At 47.8% G+C, this 18,129-nt stretch overlaps 1 protein-coding gene across 1 annotated transcript in view; it reads left to right on the plus strand.

Moving 5' to 3' along the window:
- The first annotated feature begins 520 nt into the window (after window positions 1-520).
- PCNP (PEST proteolytic signal containing nuclear protein) overlaps window positions 521-18,129 on the plus strand; it is a 93,695-nt gene continuing 76,086 nt past the window's right edge. The window contains exon 1 of the mRNA XM_030204149.1: window positions 521-622. Within this exon, the coding sequence (XP_030060009.1) occupies window positions 571-622 (52 nt within the window). The 5' untranslated portion in view covers window positions 521-570. The remainder of the gene's footprint in view (window positions 623-18,129) is intronic.

Genomic DNA, 18,129 nt, shown 5'->3' on the forward strand with positions numbered 1-18,129 from the left:
CAATTTGGGTAATGTAAGTTTAGGTAAGATCGTGATGATCTGATTCTGTTTCTGGTTGGTAGGTCTATGAGGTCTGTTGTGTATCCTGGGACTACGCCGTAGATGGTTTTGTGGACCAAGGTGCAAATTTTAAAGATGATCCGTTCTTTGATTGGGAGCCAGTGTAGCTTTTCTCGGAGGGGTTTAGCACTTTCGAAGCGTGTTTTACCAAATATAAAAAGTTCAAGCTGTTTTAGTGATATTCAATTGTTATTTATTTTCTCCTCCATCTTTTAAAGTACTGCCTATCCAACTGTAACAGCTTTAGACCAACAATAAAGAACGACAACGTGGATGCAGCAGTTCATAGGTTTGCTTGCTTTGTTTTGAGTGTCTGGCAATGACGGCTGCACGAGGGAGTGGAAACAAAGATTAACCAAATCGGCTTCCTTGCTTACAGTGAACTAGATACGCTCACTTCTTCTACTGCTGTCTATTAAACCTCATTGGAACAGAGCAATAGGGAAAGTCTCGTGGAAAGGACGTGTGAGGCGTCCTTACGTTCACGGTGTGTGCCTGAGCTGAGCGATAATGGCGGAGTACGGAGCGGGAGAGTCGAAGCCGGAGAAGGGAGTAGCAGAAGGTAATACGCACTTTTTTTCACCCCTTTCCTTCTCTGGGATAAGATTCTGAGCTGATAGGATGAGGTGGGGCGTGAAGGAAGAGTGGTAGGATTGGGGTGGTGTGAGGCCTTGCTCTCTCCGATATAGGGAACGCCTTTACGCTGGTCTTGCTGTCTGTAGGCCATCTTTGCGCAATAATAACTAACCTCTCTTGACGAGTTCAGTGGCATATTACTATTCCCGAGAGACTGATTGTCCGTGTCAGACGAAATGGCATAAGTCTTAAAAATGATTTTAAAACTCTTCGTTCAGGTAATTTATCTAGTGGTGCTGAACCTTTTACGGTTTGTGTAGCGAGCGCGCCCACTGAGGTTACCAACCAGTTAATTTTAGAGCTTCAGGGTAGTTCGTTGCAGCGACGTGCTCTTATGATTTCCTTATTGTAGTGACCTTACAGTTTTGTATCCAAGCGAGAGTTTCTGTAGTGAAAAACTTAACTATGAGTGGCAGGACTTTTGGTTGTCAAAGCGGTTTGTGCCCTCTGCAGAGGTGGTTATGGTGGTGTTCCAGGAATAACATGTATAGAATGTTTGTACGTTTGGGAAGCTTGCCAGGTGCCCTTGGCCTGGATTGGCCGCTGTCGTGGACAGGATGCTGGCTCGATGGACCCTTGGTCTTTTCCCAGTATGGCATTACTTATGTACTTATAATGTGATGGCTAGACTGTGTTTGGGTGCACCAAAAACATTCATACCCCACTTCATTTCCTCATTCCTTAGTAGTCTATATCCCATAGGTACCATTGGTGCTTAAGCATTCCCAGTATTGAGCAAACGTCTTAGATTTGTGTTAACAGAAAAAATAATTGCCATTGAGCTTAGCACTCTCAGTAGTTTTGAAAAGTTGGCTCCTCTTCCTCCTAACACTGTCTTTCATTTCAGCTAGTCTCACTCCTGCCATGGCTTTCACCAGTCATCCCACTACTACTACTACTTAACATTTCTAAAGCGCTACTAGGGTTACGCAGCGCTGTACAATCACTGTCTTATACTTATTCCCTTCAAGCTTGCTGTTTCACCTAATTTAATACATCACTTTAAGTACATAAGTACATAAGTAGTGCCATACTGGGAAAGACCAAAGGTCCATCTAGCCCAGTATCCTGTCACCGACAGTGGCCAATCCAGGTCAAGGGCACCTGGCACGCTCCCCAAACGTAAAAACATTCCAGACAAGTTATACCTAAAAATGCGGAATTTTTCCAAGTCCATTTAATAGCGGTCTATGGACTTGTCCTTTAGGAATCTATCTAACCCCTTTTTAAACTCCGTCAAGCTAACCGCCCGTACCACGTTCTCCGGCAACGAATTCCAGAGTCTAATTACACGTTGGGTGAAGAAATATTTTCTCCGATTCGTTTTAAATTTACCACACTGTAGCTTCAACTCATGCCCTCTAGTCCTAGTATTTTTGGATAGCGTGAACAGTCGCTTCACATCCACCCGATCCATTCCACTCATTATTTTATACACTTCTATCATATCTCCCCTCAGCCGTCTCTTCTCCAAGCTGAAAAGCCCTAGCCTTGTCAGCCTCTCTTCATAGGAAAGTTGTCCCATCCCCACTATCATTTTCGTCGCCCTTCGCTGTACCTTTTCCAATTCTACTATATCTTTTTTGAGATACGGAGACCAGTACTGAACACAATACTCCAGGTGCGGTCGCACCATGGAGCGATACAACGGCATTATAACATCCGCACACCTGGACTCCATACCCTTCCTAATAACACCCAACATTCTATTCGCTTTCCTAGCCGCAGCAGCACACTGAGCAGAAGGTTTCAGCGTATCATCGACGACGACACCCAGATCCCTTTCTTGATCCGTAACTCCTAACGCGGAACCTTGCAAGACGTAGCTATAATTCGGGTTCCTCTTACCCACATGCATCACTTTGCACTTGTCAACATTGAACTTCATCTGCCACTTGCACGCCCATTCTCCCAGTCTTGCAAGGTCCTCCTGTAATCGTTCACATTCCTCCTGCGACTTGATGACCCTGAATAATTTTGTGTCATCGGCGAATTTAATTACCTCACTAGTTATTCCCATCTCTAGGTCATTTATAAATACATTAAAAAGCAACGGACCCAGCACAGACCCCTGCGGGACCCCACTAACTACCCTCCTCCACTGAGAATACTGGCCACGCAATCCTACTCTCTGCTTCCTATCTTTCAACCAGTTCTTAATCCATAATAATACCCTACCTCCGATTCCATGACTCTGCAATTTCTTCAGGAGTCTTTCGTGCGGCACTTTGTCAAACGCCTTCTGAAAATCCAGATATACAATATCAACCGGCTCCCCATTGTCCACATGTTTGCTTACCCCTCAAAAAAATGCATTAGATTGGTGAGGCAAGACTTCCCTTCACTAAATCCGTGCTGACTTTGTCTCATCAGTCCATGTTTTTGTATATGCTCTGCAATTTTATTCTTAATAATAGCCTCCACCATCTTGCCCGGCACCGACGTCAGACTCACCGGTCTATAATTTCCCGGATCTCCTCTGGAACCCTTCTTAAAAATCGGAGTAACATTGGCTACCCTCCAGTCTTCCGGTACTACACTCGATTTTAGGGACAGATTGCATATTTCTAACAGTAGCTCCGCAAGTTCATTTTTTAGTTCTATTAATACTCTGGGATGAATACCATCAGGTCCCGGTGATTTACTACTCTTCAGCTTGCTGAACTGACCCATTACATCCTCCAAGGTTACAGAGAATTTGTTTAGTTTCTCCGACTCCCCGGCTTCAAATATTCTTTCCGGCACCGGTGTCCCCCCCAAATCCTCCTCGGTGAAGACCGAAGCAAAGAATTCATTTAATTTCTCCGCTACGGCTTTGTCCTCCTTGATCGCCCCTTTAACACCATTTTCGTCCAGCGGCCCAACCGACTCTTTGGCCGGTTTCCTGCTTTTAATGTATCTAAAAAATTTTTTACTATGTATTTTTGCTTCCAACGCTAATTTCTTCTCAAAGTCCTTTTTTGCCCTCCTTATCTCCGCTTTGCATTTGGCTTGGCATTCCTTATGATCTATCCTGTTACTTTCAGTTGGTTCTCTTCTCCACTTTCTGAAGGATTGTTTTTTGGCTCTAATGATTTCCTTTATCTTACTGTTTAGCCACGCCGGCTGACGTTTAGTCTTTTTTCCCTTTTTTCTAATACGTGGAATATATTTGTCCTGAACCTCCAGGATGGTGTTTTTAAACAGCATCCACGCCTGATGCAAGTTTTTTACTCTGCGAGCTGCTCCTTTCAGTCTTTTTTTCACCATTTTTCTCATTTTGTCGTAATCACCTTTTCTATAGTTAAACGCTAGCGTACTTGATTTCCTAGTTTCACTTCCTTCAATGCCAATATCAAAACCGATCATATTATGATCACTGTTATCAAGCGGCCCTCGTATCGTTACCCCCTGCACTAGATCATGAGCACCACTAAGGACTAAGTCTAGTATTTTTCCTTCTCTTGTCGGCTCCTGAACTAGCTGTTCCATGAAGCTGTCCTTGATTTCATCAAGAAATCTTATGTCCCTTGCGTGTACAGATGTTACATTAACCCAGTCTATATGCGGGTAATTGAAATCCCCCATTATTATTGTGTTGCCCAGTTTGTTTGCGTCCCTGATTTCCTTTAACATTTCCGCATCCGTCTGTTCGTCCTGGCCAGGCGGACGGTAGTACACTCCTATCACTATCCTTTTCCCCTTTGCACATGGAATTTCAATCCACAGTGATTCCAAGGAGTGTTTTGTTTCCTGCAGAATTTTCAATCTATTTGATTCAAGGCTCTCGTTAATATACAATGCTACCCCTCCACCAATCCTTCTAGAAGAGGTGTTCTGTGTTTTTTTTTTTTTTTAACATAGTATACCTCGCAGTGTCTTAAAGCCACATAGCTCCTGTTCCCAAAGTCTCATAAGAATAAAATGGGAGTTTACACACAGTTTTTCTAATCTATAACTTGTGTGTGCAACGTAATTTCTTAATTGACCTTTAATTGGTGATAACTCTCATTGTCTTTAATTGGCACTAATTTATAGTTAATGCATGTGAGTTATGACACTTTTGTATACAGTGTGCACATACATTATCTAACATGTAACTTCAAAGGGGGCATGGACAATTCTGACTATTAAAATGTGCACTTCATAGAATACTATCAGTTAAGCACACAAGGCGCATGCATTACACCTGCTATTGGCATGGCACAAATGCTGGTGCATAAATTGCAACTTATGTTAGTGTGGAAGAGTAGCCTTATGAGTAGTACAGTGATGGGTTTGATTCTCACTACAGCTCTTGTGACTTTGGGCAAGTAATTTAACCCTTTATTGCCCCAGGTACAAAATAAATACCTGTACCTGATAAACTGCTTTGATTGTAACCTTAGGCAGTATATCAAATTCCACCCCCTTTCCCTTTATTCTATAACAGCAATTACATGTGTAATTGCCATTATAGAATTTGCAAAGTATTTTAGTGCCTAATTGTAGGCAGCTTTTCTTGAATGCCCCCCCCCCCCCCCCCCCCAATGTGGCTCAGACATTGAAATCCACTTATTCTCAAACAGGAGACAATCTTTTATCACAGCCGGAGTAATTAAATCTACTCGTTACAAAAAACTCCAGTCATAAATCTAGATACCAACTATGGCCCAGATGCATCAACCAAACGTAAAAAAATCTAAAACGTAAAAGTGCTTACCGAATTTGAAAAAACGAAGAATGCACCAAGAAAACAAGTCACACATGTTCGGTGCGGTATTGTAAAGTACAATGCATTACAGATTCGTAATCCTTGTTGGTAATTGGCCCCTAAAACATGTGCAGAGCAGCCAAGCTTTATGCTGGCTGCTCTGCGCATGCCACAAACATCAAAACAAAAAAAAAAAACCCACAAACACGTGGCTCCCCGTGCAAGGAGGGGGATCGGGGACGTGCGAGCGTTTAGCTCTGTGATCCTAGCAGGAGAGTGCAGTTGAAGACCTCAAGACTCCAAAAAGGATGTCCTTCATAACCCCCCCCCCCCCCCCCCTTTTCTAACAAAAGACCTCTTTCACTGATCCCCTTTAGCTCAGCAGAGAGACCTGGGCCCGCCCCCGGCTGGGGGGAAACAGAGGAAGGGAGGGGGACCGGGGCAGCTTAAAGTTGTTTACAGAACTGGGAAATTGGCTTCAGAGGAGAGCAGAGTGTTAATTTTCAAAGATGTGGGAGAAGGAGAAATAGAGAGAGAGGAAGGGAGGGGGGGGGGGGCCGTGGCTGCTACAGTTTTGAGTTTTCTTTTGATTTTTTTTTTTAATATAGGGGGAAGCGGGGAGCGGCGTCGACCTCGGGCGGGGGGGGGGAGGGCAAGGGTGTCCATACAGGACACTCCTGATGAGCGCCTTTGCCCCCTACCGATCCTTTTTTGCTTTTTGGGTTTTGTTTCAGTTTTATGCATGGGGAAGCAGGGTACCACGTGTTTGTGTGGGTTTTTTTTATTTTCAAACATGCTAGCTTGGATTTTTATGCTGCAGGGAGAAGCGGGGAGCAGTGTCTGTATGACAGGTCTGACTTCACGTTAAATATATCACGGTAAATGATTTGTTGCAATCGTCGGTATGGTTAGTGCATTGCGAATTGTTCACATTTCAATTGGAAGTGACTCGTTTGCATTCCGTTTTCGTTAGCTGCTAGTGTAGTCGGAAAATGGCCTTTAATGCATGCTATGGTTGAAAATGTCTTCGTTAAAGGGTCGTTAAAGTTTTGTGCATCTGGGCCTATGTCTTTTATTGCTTCCGTATGAATTCATACAGTAAACAATCCCAATATATAATAAAATCTACTCTTCAACTCATTCATACCTCGTTCACTCAATCACCAGACATTGAAAGCCATAGTTCTGTCTGTCCTGAGGATAGGCTAGGGAAGTTGAAACTTTTCAGTTTGGAGAAGAGATGGATGAAGGGAAATATGATAGAAGCCTATAAAATCCTGAGTGGGGTACATTGGGTAAATGTGAATCTATATTGTTTTTCTTTTTCAAAATGCACAAAGACTAAGGGACATGCCAGTCTTGAATGTTGCCAGATGATGTAGTAAAAGCAGTCAGCTTAGCTGGGTTTAAAAGAAAAAGTTTGGACAAGTTCCTGGATAAAAAAAAAAAAAATCCATATACTATTGTTAATGTTTTTCTCAGGTCTTCTTGATCTCTGGGGGTAACAAACAAAGAATCTGTTGGAAACAGGATGCTGGGCTAGATAAAACTTTGGTGTAACACAGAATGGCAATTCTTATGCTCTTAGTTGTTATGGAGGGGGGAGAAAGTGTGTACTGAGGGAAGAGCCCGAAAGCTGATCTTAGTGGGAATTGCCACTTACTCCCAGTCTTTATATTAGAGAGCATTGCTCTATTGTATTCCCCATGAAAAGTATGAATAAAAGTTGTTGCTTTTAATGGAATAGAACCAGTGCTGGATCTGCTTGTTCTGAAATCCTGGAGCCAATCAATAACCCTATCACTGACACATTCCTTTGGTAAAGAAGATGATGTAGAGGAAGATGGATTTAAGGGGAAAGGGAACAGGAAGTGGAGGAGAAACTGGGTGAGAGACAGAAGTGGGAAAGGATAGGTATTGAAGAACCTATTGGGATGGGTTGATGGAGAGGAACCTGAGGGGAAGGTTGGAAAAGGAACATGTGATACATCAATGGCCTATTCTTCCATTCTTCCTTATCTATACGTTCCTTCTTAAAATATTACCTGTGCCCATGTAGTAATACATTCTCCGAGGACAAGCAGGCTGCTTGTTCTCACTGATGGGTGACGTCCACGGCAGCCCCTCCAATCGGAATCTTCACTAGCAAAGTCCTTTGCTAGCCCTCGCGCGCCCGCGCGCACCGCGCATGCGCGGCCGTCTTCCCGCCCGAAACCGGCTCGAGCCGGCCAGTCTTCTTTTGTCCGCACTCGGTACGGTCGTATTTTTCGCCGTGTCGAGCCCCGGAGAGTCGACCTCGCGCGTCCATATTGTTGAACGTGTTTTTTTCTTCGGAAAAGCTTTTCTTGTACTCGGGAAGTGCTCCGGAACCCCTCCACCGGGTTTCGTTTCAATCCTCCCCGTATTTCCAGTTTTTGGCCCCGATAAGTTTTCTTTTGTCGTCGGGGTAGGCCTCTTTTCGGCCTCGGTCGAGATTTTCTCCCTCTAAAGTTTTTGGTGCTCTTTTTCCGTCATTTCGGACTTTGATTTCGCCGGCGTGATTTTTCCGCCCATGACATCGAAGCCTTCCAGCGGCTTCAAGAAGTGCACCCAGTGCGCCCGGGTTATCTCGCTCACTGATCGACACTCGTCGTGTCTTCAGTGTCTGGGGGCCGAGCACCGCCCTCAGAACTGCAGTCTGTGTTCCCTGCTTCAAAGGCGGACTCAGGTAGCGAGACTAGCCCAGTGGAACGTTTTGTTCTCGGGCTCTTCGTCGGCATCGGCACCGGGATCTTCGAGTGCATCGACGTCGTCAGCGTCCAGACCATCTTCCTCGGCCGCCCTTGCATCGAGTGCATCGAGGCATCGGGCCTCTGCATCGGCGCCGAGACATCGGATAGCTGCATCGACGTCGGTGGTACCGGGACCTCGTCTGCTGATGTCGTCGGACGGTGGTGCATCGTCAGGAGTGCAGGTGAGGGCTGTCCATTCCCCTGCTGGTGGCGGTGAGCCTTCGGGTGGGTCTCCTCCCACCCTGAGGGCTCCTGCGGTACAGCCCCCCCGAGACCGACCTTCTTCGGCCTCGGCTCCGAGGAAGCGACGGATGGATTCTACGTCCTCCTCGTCGGTGCCGGGGAGCTCCGGTGACATGCTTCGGAAGAAGTCGAAGAAGCATCGACACCGGTCTCCTCCCCGCGTCGGCACCGAGAGCTCTGGGTCGCCGAGGGATTCGGCACCCAGTAGGCATCGGCACCGAGAGGACCGCTCACCCTCTGTCCAAGAGGTGTCGATGCGCTCCACTCTGGACAGCCCGGAACAGCCTCCTCGCCCGGAACAGGTCCTGACGTCGACGCCTGCATCGACCTCACAGCCTTTCTCTGCAGCCGCTCTAAACGAGAGCCTCCGGGCCGTTCTCCCAGAGATTCTGGGAGAGCTGTTGCGCCCTACCCCTCCGGTACCGGCGGTGCTTGCGCCTCCGGTACCGTCGAGCGTGGCGCCGGCTGGCCCATCGCCCAGGTTGAGGTCCCCGACGTCGGTACCGCGTGCGGTGCCGGCAGCGGCCACCTCCCAGGAAGGCTCCCCGACTACGTCGGCGGAGGGAGCTTCGCCGATGCGGGCGAGGGAGTCTACCTCTCGACGCCCCCATCGTGGACGTGGCTCCACTGAGTCGAGCAGGGCGAGGTTGCAGACACAGGTTCGTGAACTTGTGTCTGACACCGAGGGTGAGGCCTCGTGGGAGGAAGAGGAAGATCCTAGATATTTCTCTGACGAGGAGTCTGAGGGTCTTCCTTCTGATCCCACTCCCTCTCCTGAAAGACAGCTTTCTCCTCCCGAGAGTCTGTCTTTTGCTTCCTTTGTCCGGGAGATGTCTACGGCCATCCCCTTCCCGGTGGTTGTGGAGGACGAGCCCAGGGCTGAAATGTTTGAGCTCCTGGACTATCCTTCTCCACCTAAGGAAGCGTCCACCGTTCCCTTGCACCATGTCCTAAAAAAGACATTGCTTGCGAACTGGACGAAACCCTTAACTAATCCCCACATTCCCAAAAAGATCGAGTCCCAGTACCAGATCCATGGGGACCCAGAGCTGATGCGCACTCAGTTGCCTCACGACTCTGGAGTTGTGGATTTGGCCCTAAAGAAGGCTAAGAGTTCTAGGGAACATGCTTCGGCGCCCCCGGGCAAGGACTCTAGAACCTTAGACTCCTTTGGGAGGAAGGCCTACCATTCCTCTATGCTCGTGTCCAAGATCCAGTCTTACCAGCTCTACACGAGCATACACATGCGGAACAATGTGCGGCAGTTGGCGGGCTTGGTTGATGCTCTTCCCCCTGAGCAAGCCAAGCCTTTTCAGGAGGTGGTCAGGCAGCTGAAGGCGTGCAGAAAATTCCTGGCCAGAGGAGTTTATGACACTTTTGATGTTGCGTCCAGGGCCGCTGCTCAAGGTGTGGTGATGCGCAGGCTCTCATGGCTGCGTGCCGCCGACCTGGAGAATAGAATCCAGCAGCGGATTGCGGACTCGCCTTGCCGTGCGGACAACATTTTTGGCGAAAAAGTCGAACAGGTGGTAGAGTCTCTCCACCAGCGGGACACCGCATTCGACAAATTCGCCCGCCGGCAGCCTTCAGCTTCTACCTCTACAGGTAGACGATTTTTCGGGGGAAGGAAGACTGTTCCCTATACTTCTGGCAAGCGTAGGTACAATCCTCCTTCCCGACAGCCTGCGGCCCAGGCTAAGCCCCAGCGCGCTCGCTCTCGTCAGCAGCGTGCGACTCAGCAAGGCCCCGCGGCTCCCCAGCAAAAGCAAGGGGCGAGCTTTTGACTGGCTCCAGCAGAGCATAGCCGACATCCAAGTGTCCGTGCCGGGCGACCTGCCAGTCGGAGGGAGGTTGAAAGCTTTTCACCGAAGGTGGCCTCTCATAACCTCCGATCAGTGGGTTCTGCAAATAGTCCGGCAGGGGTACACCCTCAATTTGGCCTCAAAACCTCCAAATTGTCCACCGGGAGCTCAGTCTTACAGCTTCCAGCACAAGAGGGTACTTGCAGAGGAACTCTCCGCCCTTCTCAGCGCCAATGCGGTCGAGCCCGTGCCATCCGGGCAAGAAGGGCTGGGATTCTATTCCAGGTACTTCCTTGTGGAAAAGAAAACAGGGGGGATGCGTCCCATCCTAGACCTAAGGGCCCTGAACAAATATCTCGTAAAAGAAAAGTTCAGGATGCTTTCCCTGGGCACCCTTCTCCCCATGATTCAGCAAAACGATTGGCTATGCTCTCTGGACTTGAAGGATGCCTACACACATATCCCGATACTGCCAGCTCACAGACAGTATCTGCGATTTCAGTTGGGCACACGCCACTTCCAGTACTGTGTGCTACCCTTTGGGCTCGCCTCTGCGCCCAGGGTGTTCACAAAGTGCCTAGCTGTGGTAGCAGCGGCACTTCGCAGGCTGGGAGTACACGTGTTCCCATATCTCGACGATTGGCTGGTAAAGAACACGTCCGAGGCAGGAGCCCTGCAGTCCATGCAGATGACTATTCGCCTTCTGGAGCTACTGGGGTTTGTGATAAATTACCCAAAGTCCCATCTTCTTCCAGTGCAGAACCTCGAATTCATAGGAGCCCTGCTGGATTCTCGGACGACTCGCGCCTATCTCCCAGAGACGAGAGCCAACAACTTGTTGTCCCTCGTCTCCCAGGTGCGGGCGTCCCAGCAGATCACAGCTCGGCAGATGTTGAGATTGCTGGGCCATATGGCCTCCACAGTTCATGTGACTCCCATGGCCCGCCTTCACATGAGATCTGCTCAATGGACCCTAGCCTCCCAGTGGTATCAGGCCGCTGGAGGTCTAGAGGACGTGATCCACCTATCCACGAGTTTTCTCGAATCCCTGTATTGGTGGACGATTGGACCAATTTGACTCTGGGACGTCCCTTCCAAATTCCTCAGCCACAAAAAGTGCTGACCACGGATGCGTCTCTCCTGGGATGGGGAGCTCATGTCGATGGGCTTCACACCCAAGGAAGCTGGTCCCTCCAAGAACGCGATCTACAGATCAATCTTCTGGAGTTACGAGCGATCTGGAACGCTCTGAAGGCTTTCAGAGATTGGCTGTCCCACCAAATTATTCAAATTCAGACAGACAACCAGGTTGCCATGTACTATGTAAACAAGCAGGGGGGCACCGGATCTCGCCCCCTGTGTCAGGAAGCCGTCAGCATGTGGACCTGGGCTCGCCGGTACGGCATGGTGCTCCAAGCCACATATCTGGCAGGCGTAAACAACAGTCTGGCCGACAGGTTGAGCAGGATTATGCAACCTCACGAGTGGTCGCTCAGCTCCCGAGTGGTGCGCCAGATCTTCCAAGCGTGGGGCACCCCCTTGGTGGATCTCTTCGCATCTCGAGCAAACCACAAAGTCCCTCAGTTCTGTTCCAGGCTTCAGGCCACCGGCAGACTGGCGTCGGATGCCTTCCTCCTCGATTGAGGGGAGGGCCTGCTGTATGCTTATCCTCCCATTCCTCTGGTGGGGAAGACTTTGTTGAAACTCAAGCAAGACCGAGGCACCATGATCCTGATTGCTCCTTTTTGGCCGCGTCAGATCTGGTTCCCTCTTCTTCTGGAGTTATCCTCCGAAGAACCGTGGAGATTGGAGTGTTTTCCGACCCTCATCACGCAGGACGAAGGGGCTCTTCTGCATCCCAACCTCCGGTCCCTGGCTCTCACGGCCTGGATGTTGAGGGCGTAGATTTTGCCTCTTTGGGTCTGCCAGAGGGTGTCTCCCGTATCTTGCTTGCTTCCAGGAAAGACTCCACTAAGAGAAGTTACTTCTTTCATTGGAGGAGGTTTGCCGTCTGGTGTGACAGCAAGGCCCTAGATCCTCGCTCTTGTCCTACACAGACCCTGCTTGAATACCTTCTGCACTTGTCTGAGTCTGGTCTTAAGACCAACTCCGTAAGGGTTCATCTTAGTGCAATCAGTGCATACCATTACCAAGTGGAAGGTAAGCCGATCTCAGGACAGCCTTTAGTTGTTCGCTTCATGAGAGGTTTGCTTTTGTCAAAGCCCCCTGTCAAGCCTCCTACAGTGTCATGGGATCTCAATGTCGTTCTCACCCAGCTGATGAAACCTCCTTTTGAGCCACTGAATTCCTGCCATCTGAAGTACTTGACCTGGAAGGTCATTTTCTTGGTGGCAGTTACTTCAGCTCGTAGAGTCAGTGAGCTTCAGGCCCTGGTAGCCCAGGCCCCTTACACCAAATTTCATCATAACAGAGTAGTCCTCCACACTCACCCTAAGTTCTTGCCAAAGGTCGTGTCGGAGTTCCATCTGAACCAGTCAATTGTCTTGCCAACATTCTTTCCCCGTCCTCATTCCTGCCCTGCTGAACGTCAGCTGCACACTTTGGACTGCAAGAGAGCATTGGCCTTCTACCTGGAGCGGACACAGCTCCACAGACAGTCCGCCCAATTGTTTGTTTCTTTTGATCCCAATAGGAGGGGAGTGGCTGTAGGGAAACGCACCATATCCAATTGGCTAGCAGATTGCATTTCCTTCACTTACGCCCAGGCGGGGCTGGTTCTTGAGGGTCATGTCACGGCTCATAATGTTAGAGCCATGGCTGCGTCGGTAGCCCACTTGAAGTCAGCCTCCATTGAAGAAATTTGCAAAGCTGCGACGTGGGCTTCTGTCCACACATTCACATCCCATTACTGCCTGCAGCAGGATACCCGACGCGACAGTCGGTTCGGGCAGTCAGTTCTTCAGAACCTGTTTGGGCTTTAGGATCCAACTCCACCCCCCGAGGGCCCTGTTTGTTCTGTTCCAGGCTACACTCTCAGTTAGTTGGTAAATTTTTTTAGGTCAATTTCTGTTATGTCCTCGCCGTTGCGAGGCCCAATTGACCATGGTTGTTGTTTTGAGTGAGCCTGGGGGCTAGGGATACCCCATCAGTGAGAACAAGCAGCCTGCTTGTCCTCGGAGAAAGCGAATGCTACATACCTGTAGAAGGTATTCTCCGAGGACAGCAGGCTGATTGTTCTCACAAACCCGCCCGCCTCCCCTTTGGAGTTGTGTCTTCCCTTGAGAGTTTGTCTTGCTACGTACTGGACTGGCCGGCTCGAGCCGGTTTCGGGCGGGAAGACGGCCGCGCATGCGCGGTGCGCGCGAGGGCTAGCAAAGGACTTTGCTAGTGAAGATTCCGATTGGAGGGGCTGCCGTGGACGTCACCCATCAGTGAGAACAATCAGCCTGCTGTCCTCGGAGAATACCTTCTACAGGTATGTAGCATTCGCTTTAAACTCAGTTGAATTGTATTTCTTTCTATGTTTAAATAGAAAAACAGATCTGTTCTTGCTTAAGCAGGATACCAGCTTAAAAAAAAAAGTTATCTAGAGCAGCCCACCTGTGCCCCTCTCCCACGTGGTTAAAAGGTGAAGTGAAAGATGCTATTAGAGCCAAAAGAGCATCCGTCAAAGAATGGAGAAAGGATCTGAATGAAGAAAATAATTAATATAAGCAGTGTCAAGCTGGATGCAAAGCCCTGATAAAGAAGGCTAAATAAATAAGAAAGATAGCTTTGCATATTTTCAATAATGACACATATGTCAACTCCCTGCCTTCAACACAGCTGACTGGAGAGGCCTGGGACAATCTGAACGAGCTGCTGGGACTAGACGCACAACTGAAGGTGCCGCTGAGCTACTTCCACAGGACTCTAAGGAATTTATTAAAAGAATATGACTGTTCAGTAGTAGCGATAGCCTGGAATCAAGAATTGAAGACAATTACACATATGGAATGCTTATCCTGTCTCCCTTTGGGGGCGGATTCACCTTGTCAGTATGATAATTATCCCCCGTTGGCTATACACATTCCAAATGCTGCCATTATATCTATAAACCAGAGAGTGGAGACAGTTTCAAAGATTGGTGCAGCAGTTTCTATGGAAAAGGAAAAAGCCAAGGCTATCCTTTGAGGTCATCCAGACACCAAAGAGATTTGGAGGGATGGGACTGCTGAATATTAGACATTTGACAATCGCCTGTGAGATGGGGCACATAAATGATTGGCTTGGGGGGTGTGGAAAAATTCTCGGCCACAGCAATAGAAGGAAGAAGTGTCATTTACCCTATTAATTTGAGTCATATTCTCCATGCTACCAGGTCATTGCCGCCCGGTGTCTTCAAGGATTTTCCAGTATATCGGGCGGCAAGGAAAACTTGGAGATGGCTGTGTCATAGGTTTGGATTTTCGGCATCGGTGACGCCATTCCTCTCTATATCGGGGAACCCGGTGTTTCCACCAGGGCTGAGGAGGGGGAGGGTGTTTTTCATTTGTGTAATTCTACAACCCTACCCCATTTTTTACTACAGACTGGTTTAGCTATCCCACTCTGTAGGTTTTTCGGTTGGTTGTGGTTGGCCCATGATTGAAGCCTATACAGGTGTGTCCACTTAGTTGATACCCTTGGCTGATGAGGCCTTTTATTTAAAACTTTCATTATATTTGTTTCCAGAGAAGGCACAGATAAGTCTTTTAGCCTATTTAAGAGCATATTGCATATTTTAGTTTCTTATAGCTATTTAATGCCACCCTAATGGCCACTAAGTTATCTTTATTGACCGCCGATTGGTTCTGCGCATAGCGCTGTTGTGCTTTTTTCACTTGTTTTTCAAGCCTTGTTATTTCTGCTGCCACTTGTTTCTTTCTGTGGCTAGTGTACCCAATGATTTTGCCCCTCATCACTGCCTTGGTAGCCTCCCAAAACAACTGTGGATCCTCCTGCCCTGAATTATGGAAACAATAATCATCCCACTCTCCCTGTAGAAATTTGTGGAATTCTTTTGAATGGAGTAGATATGAGGGAAACCTCCAACCCGGAGAGGGCTTGTAATGAGAAGGACCAGCCAGCGTCACCCACGTCATAGAGTGATCTGAGATGGCTTCTACCCCTATGTCTGCCTCTGTAATGTCTGGAAACAAACTTTGGGATGCGAATATGTAGTCCAATCTGGACAACGTGTCATGTGCTCTTGATCTGTGAATGAAAGTGCGCTCTAGGAGATGCAAAAGTCTCCATGTGTCTACCAGACCCAAGGATTGAATAAATGACGACAGCACCCCCCTGCCTGACCGTGACTCCCCATGTTTCGCTGTACAATCTTGCCTATGATCCATGACTAGATTCATGTCACCCACTACCAGAATCTGGGATTCCATAAAAGGTGCCAATCTGCCCAACAAATCAGGAAAAAATGTTTTGTCAAAGGGGGTGGGCCCATAAATTCCTAAAAGTAGGACCTCCCTACTTTGAATCCACAGTTTTAAAAGTATATAGCGCCCATTTGTGTCAGTAAATATCACTTGGGAATTACATGCTAGGGATTTTCTAATTAGCACTGTGATGCCCCCCTTACGGGATCCTGAAGAGGAAAAGAATACTTCACCCACCCATCTCCTCTTAAGCTTTAGTTGTTCAGCATCAGTGAGCCTAGTTTCCTGTAAACATACAATATCACAGTTGGTTCTTTGGAGAGCTGACAATATCTTAGTTCTCTTAATGGGGGATGTGATCCCTCCCACGTTCCAGGAAATGATTTTACACGCTGACATTAACATTATAACTCTTCATCTGCCAAGATATAATGTAGTTAAGTGCCCCAGGGGTGCCCAGCCTCACCCCCAAGGTGTGCTTTTTTTTGCAAAGGATTCCCCATATTCCCTCATTCCATCCCCCATCTGCCCCACACAAACCACAAAAACAAAAAAACTATTACCCCTCCCATTTTTTTTATTTTGTACCCCGCGCTTTCCCACTCATGGCAGACTCAATGCGGCTTAGGTACTTATTTGTGCCTGGGGCAATGGAGGGTTAAGTGACTTGCCCAGAGTCACAAGGAGCTGCCTGTGCCTGCAGTGGGAATCGAACCCAGTTCCCCAGGACCAAAGTCCACCACTCTAACCACTAGGCTACTCCATTTACCAACCCCTCCCTGCCTTCCTTTCCCCTTGCAATCATCCAAGAACCAGCCACTATTCCACGTGGCCGCCTCTCTGAGGCCACTTAATGCCCTAGACCCCCCAACCTAGTATTTTGTGCATCTACCCCTTGCCCATGCAGAACTCACGACTCCTATTGAATTCTGAAGGGGACTGCATTTTCTCCCAAATCTTTCGATTCAAACTCTTTGTCCATCTTCTGGTTACTTCTGCAAGGCACTTAGATTTCTGTTTAACTTCAAGGCAATCCTCTTCCGCCAATAGTCCTGACGATAGTCTGTTTCCGCCTTTGCTTATCATTTCTTTACTCCTCCTGCAGAAGATACTATATAGAACTGATCTTCTCCTTAAGTCCTTTATTGAAAGGGCATCCTCATCTTGAATCTGTAGTGAGACAACAATACTCCTTTTTATTTACGCCATTCCACTCTCTTCCTCCTGAGAGCCCTGAATGCTGGCGACATACTCCTTCGCTTCCTCAAAAGTCTGGAATGACTGCCATCTACCCTGCACCTGTACTTTCAAGAGTGCAGGATAGATCAGCATGAAGCGGCGTTGCTTTGAATGAAGTGCTGCACATAACGGTGTAAAGCGTCGGCACTTCTCTTGTAACGACGCTGAAAAATCTTTATAAAATGACCCATGTATGTCAGGGATTATTTTTTTTAAGCGATATCTTCTTAATATTTCCACTTTGTGGATGTAGTTATGCACTTTCACAAGAATTACTCTGGGTCTTTTTGTTTCATTTTGCTGCTTGCCTACTCGGTGGGCCCTCTCCAAGCATAACTTTCCCCTGCTGTCTGATAACGCAAATTCTTGGGCTATCTGGTTCTCCAGTTCAGAGGCCAGCACTCTGTCTCCCACTGACTCCAGGATCCCTACAATCCTCAGATTTTGTCGCCTTGACCTGTTTTCCAGCTTCTCTGTGTGCTGTCTGGCCTGCCTTTCAAGCGTTTCTACTAGTGCAGCGGTGCCAGGGGCTTGGTCTTTCAAGGATGACACTCTAGCTTCCACTTCTCCAGTTCTTCGCGTTGAGTCCTCTAATATAGTTTCCAGACTCGATAATTGTTCGATAACCTGGCCAAACTTGGGTTCCAAAAAGGCGGGTACAGCATGGTCCTCCATCTTGTCTTCGGCTGGCTTCTGCTTCTTTTAGTTGTCTTTGTGATTTTTCCAGCCATTTCTCTTTTCGGAATGTTCAAATATCTGTCCATAAGTTTCTTAATCCAATTCGAGGGATTCAGCCTTTTTCTGGGAGATTTTTGTAGCGATTTTAGATTTGTTGGGTTCCCTGAGAGGAGAGTACGTCCTTATCCCCTCATGGCATCACGTGGTCTCCCTAACATATTTATAAATGACCTGGAAAACTGAACAACGAGTGAGGTGACTAAATTTGCAGATGACACAAAACTATTCAAAGTTGTCAAAACACATGCGGTTTGTGAAAAATTGCAGGAAGACCTTAGGAAACTGGAAGACTGGGCATTCAAATGGCAGATGAAATTTAATGTGGACAAATGCAAAGTGATGCATATTGGGAAGAATAATCTGAAAAACACAAAAGGAGGAGAAAATCCTGAACCTCACGGACGTGTAGATGATGTCATAGTAGTGAGGCAAAAGACGAGTATTTCCAAACTGTAAGGACCTTTAATATCTGGGACATGACAGACTGTGTTTCGGCATGGGAGCCTGCCTCAGGGGTCAACAAACCTGTGAGCATACGTTGGTGGAGATACAGGTACAATATGTTGATAAACTTTGATCGCAGTGCTCTGTATAAA

The sequence above is a fragment of the Microcaecilia unicolor genome, chromosome 5 (assembly GCF_901765095.1).
Source record: "Microcaecilia unicolor chromosome 5, aMicUni1.1, whole genome shotgun sequence".
NCBI classification, from domain to species: domain Eukaryota; kingdom Metazoa; phylum Chordata; class Amphibia; order Gymnophiona; family Siphonopidae; genus Microcaecilia; species Microcaecilia unicolor.